This window comes from Crotalus tigris, unplaced genomic scaffold (genome assembly GCF_016545835.1).
Source record: "Crotalus tigris isolate CLP2741 ecotype Arizona unplaced genomic scaffold, ASM1654583v1 scf7180000017624.2573661763:2888555, whole genome shotgun sequence".
Taxonomy (NCBI): Eukaryota; Metazoa; Chordata; class Lepidosauria; order Squamata; family Viperidae; genus Crotalus; species Crotalus tigris.
The window spans coordinates 1,686,166-1,699,433 of record NW_024096519.1 but is presented as its reverse complement, the minus strand read 5'-3'; the positions used below and the strand labels follow the sequence as shown (position 1 = coordinate 1,699,433).

The 13,268-nt window shown below is 34.6% G+C and overlaps 1 protein-coding gene across 6 annotated transcripts in view; it reads right to left on the bottom strand.

Annotated features, from left to right (window-relative positions):
- SNX13 (sorting nexin 13) overlaps positions 1 to 13,268 on the bottom strand; it is a 137,881-nt gene that overhangs the window by 52,433 nt on the left and 72,180 nt on the right. For 4 of the 6 annotated variants that reach the window (XM_039332663.1, XM_039332671.1, XM_039332644.1 and 1 more), the window contains exons 6-10: positions 11,726 to 11,847; positions 8,888 to 8,989; positions 8,227 to 8,315; positions 3,444 to 3,527; positions 2,144 to 2,282 (exon numbers count right to left, since the gene is read on the bottom strand). In XM_039332663.1, coding sequence (XP_039188597.1) covers positions 2,144 to 2,282; positions 3,444 to 3,527; positions 8,227 to 8,315; positions 8,888 to 8,989; positions 11,726 to 11,847 — 536 coding nt within the window. Of the gene's footprint in view, positions 1 to 2,143; positions 2,283 to 3,443; positions 3,528 to 8,226; positions 8,316 to 8,887; positions 9,024 to 11,330; positions 11,352 to 11,725; positions 11,848 to 13,268 lie in introns of those variants that run through there. The other 2 variants (XM_039332678.1, XM_039332687.1) reach the window with 2 other exon arrangements.

Sequence of the window (13,268 nt, the reverse complement as noted above, 5' to 3'; positions counted from 1 at the left end):
ACGCAAAAAGCAAACCCAAAGCCACATCGATGATGAAGCATGACCACAAACCAGAAGCCAGACCACAGCTGCATCATTAGCCACTTTAAACCCCTCCATTCCATACATGAAGCAAACTGACACCCACCATGAAGATGAGGCACGACCACAAACGTGAAGCCAAAAAATAGCAAGGCAGCCCACCATCTTAAACCCCTCTGCAACTCAGACTAACCTGAGCACAACAAAGCCCCTACCCAAACAGAACATTCCCCCAGCCAATCAGAGCACAGCCAACCCCCCAGCCAATCAGAGCACAGCTAAGCTCCTAACCAATCAGAACACACCTCCACCCAATCAGAACACAGCCAAGCTCCCACCCAATCAGTTCATACCCCCACAGGCAGTTAAAAGGAAGAAACAGCTAAAACCACACATTGCTCCTTGAAGCTGAAAACACCAGCCTGAAGATGACGAATGGGACTTCGTCGAAATGTCGCCAAGACACTTCTAATTTTACGCGGGAGAAAACCCGAATAACCAAAGACCTACATATATATATATATATATATATATATATATATATATATATATACATATACATATACATATACATATACATATACATACACACACACATATACATACACACACACATATACATACACATACATACATATACATACAGACACACACACACACACACACATACATACAGACCGGTTTGATCGATTGCACCTTGGCATTTTAACTGCTATACTGCAGTTCTACTTTTTTTTTTTAATAATCACTTTTGCCTTGCAGCCCCCCCCCCAACGAGGGGCGTTAAGCAGGCTCAAGTTGCTACTGCGATACATTACAAATTCAGATTTGTCAGCAAAAAGAAATCTGAATATATATATATATATATATATATATATATATATATATATATATATAAGGTAAAAAATTATATATGCACTGTTATCTTCATTTTAGATATCAAAAGAGTTTTATGGCTCCCAGTGTTTTGTTTTCGGTGGGAAACGGGTCCAAGTGGCTCTTTGAGTATTTTGGGTTGCCTACCCCTGCACTATGAGAATAGTGAGGGAGGAGCCATTTTAATCTTCTTCTTAAAAAAGATGTTGAGACTCTAGAAAGAGTACAGAGAAGAGCAACAAAGATGATTAGGGGACTGGGGGCTAAAACATATAAGGAACAGTTGCTAGAATTGGGTATGTCTAGTTTAACGAAGAGAAGGACAAGGGGGGACATGATAGCAGTATTCCAATATCTCAGGGGCTGCCATAAAGAAGAGGGAATTAAGCTATTTTCCAAAGCACCTGAAGGCAGGACAAGAAGCAACGGGTGGAAACTAATCAAGGAGAGAAGCAACCTAGAACTAAGGAGAAACTTCCTGACAGTGAGAACAATTAATCAGTGGAACAGCTGCCTCCAGAAGCAGTAAATGCTCCAACACTGGAAGTTTTTAAGAAGAGACTGGACAGCCATTTGTCCGAAATGGTGTAGGGTTTCCTGCCTGAGCAGGGGGTTGGACTAGATGACCTCCAAGGTCCCTTCCAACTTTACTACTATTACTATTATTGACCAAACTTTTCTAGTTCTTTAGCCACGTTACCTTCTGGAAAGATGCCACTCCTCCTGGAAATCCAGACTGTATTCCACAATTTGCCAGAACAAGCATTTCCTCAGCATACAATTACCTACAAAATTCTTTTCCCTTTACAATGCCTACTGGAATTAGTTTCTTAATGGAACTTTTATGCATATAGCAAATGGCTTCCAACTAAATGATATCCCATCTTGGCAAGCTTATATGCAGATTTAAATTCCATGACATAACAAAAATGGGATAAAATCATAAATAGCTTGTTATTCAAGAGAGGAAAATTTCTTATTATTACAAAAGTCAGTTATGAAAATTTATCTAGCTATCCAAGAAGCTTATATGAGACATAATTAAAAATTGCAAGGCTACTTGCATCTTCATTCTACATCTTAAATTCAGGCTTTTCTCAAAATTCTCAAGTTATCTTATTCTTAAGTAGAAAATTTGTCCCTTAAGAAAGATTATAACCTTCTAACTTCTAAGAGAATCCTACGTGAAGAAAAAATTGCGTCTTATGGTTATAATAATTGTAAATGTAAACATAACAATACCAACCATCTCCAGCTGTATCCAAGGAACGAAGATACTGCAGTTCTTCTGTGGCTTTATCTCTTACTGCTTCTAACTCTCCTATTTTATCACTTACTTTAACTATGTTCATAAAGGCCTCATAATTGCAAATTGAATCACGAATCTGAAATATGTGAGAAAGAAAAAGTTTATAAAAACACATTTTTCAGATGTGAATTTTATATATAAATAAGAACTTGCTTTTAAAGTCTGCATTTATATACCATCCCCTAAAATCGGATACAACTAGCAGAGTAAGACCCACAGGGAATCCTTTACCTTTTATATATATAGTTGCTTAGAGAAGTCCATGATTTCAATAAAGGAAAATATTCATCGAGAAGGTCAGGGTTTAAATGAGTACATCAAGTACACGAATGTTGAAAATAGGCAACAATCACAATCAGGGTATTTGTTACCTATAAAACTGTCTTTCCTCACTAACTATGAACCCTAATGTAGCCAAATTCTGTATCTACAATATTCACTCATTTCTTATTTAGAAAATATAGACAACAACATACAAATATAGATAGTCTTTGCTTACTAACCATTCATTCAGTGATTGTTCAAACTTATAAATGAAAACAAAGATTTACGATTAGTCTTCAAAGTTCTGGTAACCCAATGGTCATAGATCATGATTTGGGTGTTTGGAACCAGCCCATATTGATGATAGCAGCATCTCACTACCTTCATAGCTACCTTCCAACAAGCAAAGTCAATGAAGAAGCTGACAGGAAATGGCAAGTTGTGATCATGTAACATCACACTTTCAACCACCAGTTATTTGTTTACTGATCTTAGCAGGAATTGATGTTTTATGTCAGCCCGATCATGTAACACGATGCTAAATGACTGCAGTGGTAGAATTGCTGGTGCCTATTGTGGTTGATAAGGAAGGACTATCAATAATAAATACAGACTTGAAATTGAAGAAAAATTGGGTTTACCTTTATATTACAAATGCAAATATATCCTTTCATACATATTTATCTATTTATCTCTCTCTATATATCTATTTATTTCTCTATGTTTATATATCCAAATTATCCATCCATGTTTTATCTATCTGTTATCTGTCTATCCTGCATCCACCCATCATCTCCAGGAATTTTTTTTTTTAACCCCTGCTTTTTCTGAATCAATTTTGCTGCTGTCTTCAAGAATAGGAGGCAGCTGAAGCTGAGATATATTTACTTAACTAATCTGTTTAGCCTGAAAATTGTTGGTTCCTGCATTGCCAGGTTTGGCTTTATGTACCAAAATTTTTTAAATAACTTACCATACATATGAAATGCTGATTAATATAATCAGGATCACTGAGCTGATTTATTAATGGGAGAAGAATTCCTTGAGAAAGGATTTCCTGAAAAAAATGGACAGTAAAATTAGACTTACTGTGGCTATACAAATTGAATGAATGAATGAAAAATCTTTCATATATTTTGAAAAATACATTTAATATACTTTAAGGATTATTTTCAATAAGTAGCAGCCAGTTTTCAGATTTATATCCTTAAGTAAGCACAAGCACTTTTTAACTCTAAATACCAAACCCAAGAAGAACATAATTAAACTGAAATCCTTTTTCATTAATCATCTTTCACTCCAATTTAATACAAAGAATGGCTGCATACACTGTCTCCATTTAAGCACTGCAGAGTCCACACAACTCAGTACTTAAATTATTTAAATACACTACCAATTATTTAAAACCTCTACTATCCTGATTTCAAATTACAGAATCTATACCAACATCTTGGCCTTGAGTTACTAGTTTGAACTTTTCACCCAAACATTGAGATTTCTATGAAGGAAAGAGGAGGAATGCTGAAAAGATGAACAGGAACTAAGATTGCAAGAAAAAATGAAAGGTCTGAAATATGACCCAAATATTGATTCTGAATTAACTTTCCTTTTTCAAAAGTTTTTGAAAATCTTGTATTCTTGAAATACAAGATATTTATATTTGATAACTGTGTTTGTTTAGATCTCTGGAGAAAGCCTACTGTCCAATTCTTCCTTGTTTTCGAGGACCACTGAAAAGACATATTCAGTAGATTTTTCTCAATACAAACATACTACCCATGATAACAATAAATGGTATGATGCAATCCCATTCATCTTCTTGTCATCATAACTGGATAATAAAAATTAGCCTGAAAAAAGACTAATTTTGTTAGTCTCTGAATCTTAAGTCAGTTCAATGTAAAGTTTTTTAACAACAGAATCTCATAGATATAATACAATAAAAATGTAATGAAGATAACTGTATATAGTTTGCATACTGAAAAAACAGCACAGATAAAAACTAGTTTTCATTAATATTTTATGCAACAGATTAGTTAGAGATAGCCTACTATCACCTGGGTTGTCTACATTTTGAAAATGATTTAGAAAAATAATTAAGTTCTATGTATGAGTGCAGCAACTCTTTACTATTCATTCAGTAGTCTGACAAATTTTAGGGCTCTGTTCAAGCCTGAAGATACTGCTGCAAAAAAATTAGGCTACCTTGTTGAATAGCAGACAAATGACACAAATATGAAGTCTGAAGCATTTTTTCCTAATCATGATTTTAAATTCCATGATAACAACTAATGGCTACATATCAATAGTTATTGTTAATAATGAAACATGTAATGGTGCTATTTTAAAACCTGCATTTTTACAGTATAAATTAATTTTAGTGTTTTATTCTATGCATATCAACACCAAATTACAGTTCTCCTCCATTTACAACTTCAATTGTGATCAGAATATGACTGGACATACATTTACAACCATTTTTACTATGATCATTTACTATGATCATCAAATCACCATGGTTTGTTACATAAATGATTGTTAAGCAAATCCATTCCCTAATTAATACTACTTGCAGAAACTGGCAAGAAAAGTCACAAATCACCATCACATGAATGCAGGATAGTGAACTGGTTGTAAATGTGAGCTGTTTGTCAGGTATCTGAAATGCGATTATGTCACTAGAGGGATGATGTGATTAGGTTCAAGGACAGGTTATAAATTACTTTTTCTGAGGTTATTGTAAGTTTGAACTGTTCTTGAACCAACGTCAAATGTCAAGGACTATCTGTAGGTTCTGCTTACCTCAGGAAAAAGAGTCTGATAAAATATTTGCGTGTTTGCTACAGCATTTTTCCAGAATATTTTCTAATTTTCCAATCTATCTTACAGCTTTATTGTTTAACTAACTAGATTAAATCTTGCTTAGCTTTTCAAGATCACCCAAGTTCAGCTAGATTACTTTCAAACAAATATCATATTATGGACTTCATTTTATGAATTTTGGGAGATATCAGATGTCCCAACCACTTTATACATTTTAAAGAGAGAAGGATGCTGGCATATAATTAAAACTTTACTTAAGAGGATGTTGTGTTAAAATATGTTTAAACTGAGAAGATAACTATAGTTATTAAGAAGTGGTAAAAGAAAGGTAGTAGAGCAGTAGCTCTTGAAAATACAGTGGCAAAATTAATAGTGACAGAGCTGGAAAAAAAGATGATACACTATTATAATCATCATTATCATTTTATCCTGGGTTTTTTTATACAGAGAATCCTCAACTTACTACCACAATTAGGACTGGAATTGCCTGTGAGTTGGTTGCATCATTAGGAGGCGATGCCCACCCCAGCGCCCAATGTGAAAAACGTCGCGATACAACAGGACACGTCACTTGACGCGAATTTGATACTCGTGCTCTAAGCAATATGATCGTTAAGCGAGTCATCATGTGACCAGACTCAATTTTACAACCATTTTTATTGCAGTTAAATGAATCACAAGATTAAATGAATCATGGATTTATTAAGTGAATCTGATTTCCTCAATTAACTTTGTTGGAAGCCAGTTGGGAAAGTCACAAATCACTGAAAGGTGCTTCAATCATTGTAAAAGCAAGCCAGTTACCAAGTGCCCAAATTGCAATAATGTGGCTGTGATTTGGAATGTAACAGTCACAACTTTGAAGATGGATTGTCATAATTTAAAATTGTCATTCAATGAACGGCCATAGTCAAGAACTACTTGTGTATAAGTGTGGCTGCATTTTGGAAAACACAAAATAAAATATAATCTATAATTATTAGACTAGAATCTAATAAGATTAGCTTTATAACATTTATGTTTAGCATGAAGCAAAAGCTGATGCAGTGTCTGCTACAGTTTTTCTCATCATTGTCTTTTTTTTCAGGGTAGCAGGGAGAAAACCAATGATTTCAAATAAATACTCTACACATAACAAATCAGTCCACAGAAGCTTCATTTCAAACAGAACTCTCCTATCCCAAATGTATATGGTTGTAAAAGCAAACACTTCAGATATAAGTCTCTTCAAGAGTATGCAGGTACAACAATTCTGCATTTATAGTATAAAATTACCATTAGATAATATGAAGAAAAAAATATGAAAAGCAATAAAAATAAATATATAGCAGATAGCAAAGTATCTAAATATTTTTATTATAAATTGTCTAAAATATTTTAGTGACACAAGTCAAGCATACAAATATTCTACTATATAAAATATATAATATAAATAAACCCCCCATAGTCACTCCAGACTGAGATCAGGATAAACCAATAAATAAATAACCATAAAGCAGAGAAAACTGAAAACAAAAAATTATAATGTAGCCTGGCTCATAAACATATATACCCAAATGTGACTGAATGAGAAAATGACAGTAGTGTGACTTTTTTAAAGGAACTACTAAAATTATTTTAAATAAAAGGAATGATATGCACACAACAAAGTTATCTGTATTCTTATACAGGTAATCCTTGAGTTACAACAGTTCACTTAGTGACTGTTCAAAGTTGTGACATAACCCCCCCAATTACTTATGACAGTCCCAAAATTATGAATTTTGCAGCACCATGACAACCTTATAAACAATCACAGAGGCACTATAACATTCGCCCTGCCTATTCCCTCCATCCGCTTTTGCAGAGAATGGTGGACTGAAGGCCCACAAGATCACAGTGCCCAGAAGCTTTCAGGCTTTGGGCAAAAGTTTGCAAGCCAATGGGACACTTTGAGGCAACATGATTTCACTGCCCCAACCCCTTCCGTCCACATGCAAACACTTTTCGTGCCGAGACTAGAAGCCTTTGGGGGAGACTCACCAAGGCTGCTCAATGTTCCACATGTGGCATGCAGCCTCGATGAGTCAAGAAACCAAGCAGGGCGCACTCGTCCTGATCTCCCCACTCCGCTTTTGGAGCGCCAGGAGCACGCACAGAAACCGTGACAGAAAGGCTGGAGAAGGGACAGCTCACTAGATCTTCATAAGGTGAGTCTCCACAGGTCCAGTTCCTGTGGAAACCTGGCACGGCAGGATGAAAGGAGCAATTATGGGGAACATGAGGTATCTCAATGGTTGGGTGAAGCCTTGAGTGGACTTAAACAGCTGACTTGTTTTATCAGTAGGCCCGCCCATGGCCTTCCCCACACTGAGATACCTCCTGTGCACTTAATCAACTGCACATTTGATTAGCGAATGCGTGGGTAAAAGCAGGTGTTTTCACATTCATTTTATGTGATTCACTCCAACGAATCCTTGGGTTATGAATGTAATGGGCAGACACCATCACATTCGTAATTTGAGTACTACCTATATACAATTATGTAAGATGTCTAGAATTATAAGATATAGAAGTATTAGAAATAGCAGAGAATTAATACATGCCTCCTATATTTCCAGGCAGATGTTTTTTGCCTCAGTCAGAGCTCTTGTTCAAAAGATGACTCAATACCATGTTGATGTAAAATAATGAAGAGCAAAATGAACTTGGTCAATCTCTGGGACTTCTTTAAAAACAAGTTCTCAACTGTAGACTGCCCATTTTATTTTCAGATAGTGCTAATGAATATTATATTTAATAATTATTTAAAAATTGTATATATTATTATATAAACATTATTTATATTTATATAAATATTTAAATAATATTTATATTATTATATAAATATTATGCAGCTCTTAGGCTAAAGAATATTAGAATACTGCAGTGATATAATATGAAATTAAATTTACCCTGACAAAATATCTCATGATCTTGTTCTGGAAGTCCCCGGGAGGTAGCAATAAATACAGTAAAACTTCACATAGATCCCTTAGGAATCCTAAAAGTACAAGGTAAGAATGTGTATCAAAATCTAGTAATATTCATCTATCCATCTATCCACCTATCTACCAAGTTTTTACATACTTCAAATACCATTGACAATTTTAGATGTAAATATACATCTAAACTTTAGATAAGTTTAGTGACAGGATTAAATATTGGAAACATTTTGCAACATTTCTAAACTAAAGAAAAAATATTATAAAAATACTAGTCCTTTTCCCAACAGTAGAATTAAATGTCATATCTATGATATAAAAATGCTTATTGACCACCAAATAACTATCAATATAGACATTTAGTCAAATCAAGTAATTTCTTCTTCCCTTAAACAGTTCACTGCAGACATTTAATTTTTCACCAGTCATACAATCATATTTTTTCTTTTAAAGTATATAATCCTTTTATAATTAATTATATAGTCATATAATTTGCACATAATAGCTACTAATTTATCCTATGTATGTTTTAAAGCTTAATAAAAAGTTATCTGTGTCTATACTGTATAATATAGACGATGATCAGCACATTTCATTTAAAGCATAATTAAGAAAGAAAATAATCATATACCTTCTTCATCTTTGGGAGATGTGCAGACTAGATCACGACAGATGGTCTCTTCCATTTCAACTTCAACTTCAAAAAATGTATCTACAAGATCTTCTGCTCCATCTACACCAAAATTGGAAACTTCAGCAGATTTTATCTAGAAGAATTTGGTCTGCAATTATCCCTACTACTGAAGTAATTGCATTAATATTTCTCCTCCTTATTAACATTTGTTATTTTAACATTTATGAACTATTTATATATAGTTTAATAATTTAATTATTTTTTCCTACATTTTCAAAGGTATCCAGTTGCTAATGAAGAGACTTACTGTCAATTTCGAAGAATACATTGTATGTACAACTGTACTGCATTTACAGTATACAGTGTAGATAGTGTCTTCCACATCAGGCAAAAGACAGCAAGTAATATGTTCTTGTGTTTGAATGTATAACACAAAGCAAAAAAGAATAATTCTTACTGGTTTGTGCGGTAGGAAGCAAACTGTTATTTGCTAGATTGTACTGTATTGTATATCCTGTATTTCCATTTCTTTTTAGTTACCTTGCAAATCATGTGAAGAGGGCCAAAATATTCTACATTCAAGACCAACAGTTGATATACTCTATCCCTTCAAGTTATCTTCCTTCCATCCAGGGTTATAGTGAGGGGAAAAATTATTTGATCCCCTGTTGATTTTGTATGCTTGCCCAATAACAAAGAAATGATTAGTCTATAATTGTAATGGTAGGTTTATTTTAAAAATGAGACAGAATAACCGCAAAAAAATCCAGAAAGACGCATTTCAAAAAAGTTATAAATTGATTTGCATTTTAATGAGTGAAATAAGTATTTGACCCCTTTGCAAAATATGACAGTATTTGGTGGCAAACCCCTTGTTGGCAACCATAGAGGTCAGATGTTTCTTGTAATTGGCCACCAGGTTTGCACAAATCTCAGGAATGATTCTGTCCCAATCCTCTTTGCAGATCCTCTCCAAATCATTAAGGTTTCAAGGCTGATGTTTGGCAGCTCGAACCTTTAGCTCCCTCCAGATTTTCTACAGATTAAGGTCTGGAGACTGGCTAGGCCACTCCAGGACCTTGATGTGCTTCTTCTTGAGCCACTCCTTTGTTGCCTTAGCCATGTGTTTTGGGTCATTGTCATGCTGGAATACCCATCCATGACCCATTTTCAATACCCTGGCTGAGGGAAGGAGGTTCTCACTCATGATTTGACGGTACATGGCCATGTCCATCATCTTTTTGATGCAGTGAAAATGTCCTGTCCCCTTAGCAGAAAAACATCCTTAAAGCATAATATTTCCATCTTCATTGTTTGACGGTGGAGATTGTGTTCTTGGGTCATAGACAGCATTCCTTCTCCTTCAAACACGGCGAGTTGAGTTCATTAGCAAACTTCAGACTGGCCTGTACATGTGCTTTCTTGAGCAGGGGGACCTTGAGGGCGCTGCAGGATTTCAGTCCTTCACAGCATAGTGTGTTACCGTTTTCTTGGTGACTGTGGTCCCAGCTGCCTTGAGATCATTGACAAGATCCTCCTGTGTAGTTCTGGGCTGATTCCTCACCTTTCTCATGATCATTAAAACTCCACGAGGTGAGATCTTGCATGGAGCCCCAGACCAAGGGAGATTGACAGTTATTTTGTGTTTCTTCCCTTTGCGAATAATCGCACCGTTGTTACCGTCTCACCAAGCTGCTTGGCAATACTCTTGTAGCACATTCCAGCCTTGTGTAGGTCTACAATCTTGTCCCTGACATCCTTGGACAGCTCTTTGGTCTTGGCCAAGAGTTTGGAATCTGATTGATTGATTGCTTCTGTGGACAGGTGTCTTTTATAGAGGTAACAAACTGAGATTAGGACCACTCCTTTTAAGAGAGTGCTCCTAATCTCAGCTCATTAACTGTATAAAAGACACCTGGGAGACAGAAATCTTGCTGATTGATAGGGGATCAAACACTTATTCCACTCTGTCTCTCACTGTTAAAATAAGCCTACCATTACAATTATAGACTGATTGTTTCTTTGTCAGTGTGCACACATACAAAATTAGCAGGGGATCAAATAATTTTTTCCTTCACTATATGAGTTCTGGCTGAATAGAAATTAAACAAGAAAGCTTTTCTACAGAAGGCAATCTATCTCTGGCCAGTAATTTCTGTTTATGCAGGAATCCAATGCTGGACTTACATAACCACAATGTTCTAATCCCTCCCTTTAAATTCCCTTGCAATTGCCTCTATCTTCCCTTAAAAAACATAAGGTATAATATAGGAAAGCCTAAAATCAGGGCAAGGATGAAGAAAGCAGAAAAAAATAGTGGTGGAGCATGTTTTTGTGTCAAGCAGTACAATGCGTGCCATATACAATATGCTATTTATCTATAATGCAAACAGAACAGTTACTGAATTAAGGGATTTTTAGTGGAAAAAACAAGGTGTACCTTCTGTATTGCTGTTCTACTTCTGGAACAGCATTGATCCTGAGATCCATATGGCCATGACTTTCAGGCAAGTCTTAAAGACTTAACTTTTCCAGTAGGCATTGTATCAGGATGATTTGTGAATTCACCGATTTAGTATTGGTTTCAAGTTTTCATACTCTCTGGATGCCTGTCTATTATGTTTACAATATTATTTTATTGTTACATTGTGTTAACGTTTTTGTACACCTTGAATTGCATCAAAATTAGATGGCCTTATAAATATAATAAAATGAATATAAAAATAGTAGTAACTTTATACATAGACAGATTTGAATTAATGCAGCTTAGAAAAGAAACTGCCTTCATTTAATTTATTAAAACATTACTATAAGGAGAACATATTTAGGCAGTACCTTTAATCTGATCATCTCTTTCACTTATTCTTTGCTGAGCTTTTCTAAATACTCTAAGATGAGTAGTAAAATCATCTACAATTCGAGTAGTAAAATAAGGCTGCCAATCTATTTCTTTTGTCCTTAAAAATAAAAAAATTGACAATGTATTAAATAACAGACTTCTAATACAAATTGACACTTTTCTCTGATCTTAACTTGTTCATTGGATTATAATTAGATTATAGTTAGATTTTTGACACTACAATAACATGTACTGTTTTGCTAAGATCATTTTGATTTAATATCTCATAGATGCTGTTTTACAATTTGTTTGGCTTTTGTATATCTAAATGTCATACAAAATGGAGAAAGGTCTCAGTTTGATTTCAACAAAATTATCCAGCTGGAATGACATTGATCATAAAGACTTAAGGCGATAGCCTTCTACACAACATATTAATTTCAGCCAATTCATGAATCTGCTTTGCCAAAGCCAGGCTTCTGCAAAATAAAGCTAGCTTTAATTTGTAGTGAAACATTTTGAACACAACAGAAAATATAAAACATTGCCATTAAGAATTTCTCAAGATGATGAAGGTGTTCCTTATTATAGGTGCATATGTCTGCATCATAAAGAAACTGGGCAATTGTTTTCTTTTGGAAAATCCAGAACGCTGTGGATATAAACTGGCAATACATTTGATTTAATAACAAAAAAATCACCAAACCTAAGTGGCCAGTGCTGTGGGATTGAGCATTCTATCTCCCTAAATCCTAAAATACAGTGAATAGTACTGGTAATGTTACCTACTTTGGGTAATGAAATGTCTAAAAGAAAACCATCAAATCCAGAAAGCACCAATGTACCCCTAAAATACAATTTAGTTTTTATTATTTCACTTGCTCAATAGCACAGCAACTAATCTGCCTTTATATCAAAAATCTTACTTTGGTTTTAGACTAATTTAGAGTGAATCAATTTCTTCATAATTCACTGTGAAAGAGCCCAATGCTCTTAGTCCCACTATCTAAAAAAATACCATGACAATATTATTTACATAAAAGATGCCAGATAGGAAATGGTTTTAGGGGTTTCTAACCACCTGCATGACAGAATTTATATAAAAATTGAAGAGGAAAGGAGCTAATATACAGTCCACATTCACTTCCTAAGTTTGAGGGATGTTTTGCATTATAATGCACCTTGCAGAAATTATTCTTACACAGTGTCATATACAAAAAAGGGCTCCAATTTATCATTGAAATCTCCAGCTTTTCCAAACTGTTACACAAGACAGAATCAAAGAGATGGCATAAAGGGCCTCATGAGACTTGGCATTGTATTTTTCTGCCAACAGACTATTATGTTAATCCTTTTATGTCACAAAGCTCCCTCTGTATAGTTATACAAACTAAAGTTCTTAGTATGAAAACTATGTTTTATGGCAATGATGACTATTCATAAATGGCTAATTAGCAATAACTCCATCCCTGAATTCCACCTAAATCTCACTGAAATTAAGTTTAGATTTTGATAAAATGCATAGATATTTAAATTATA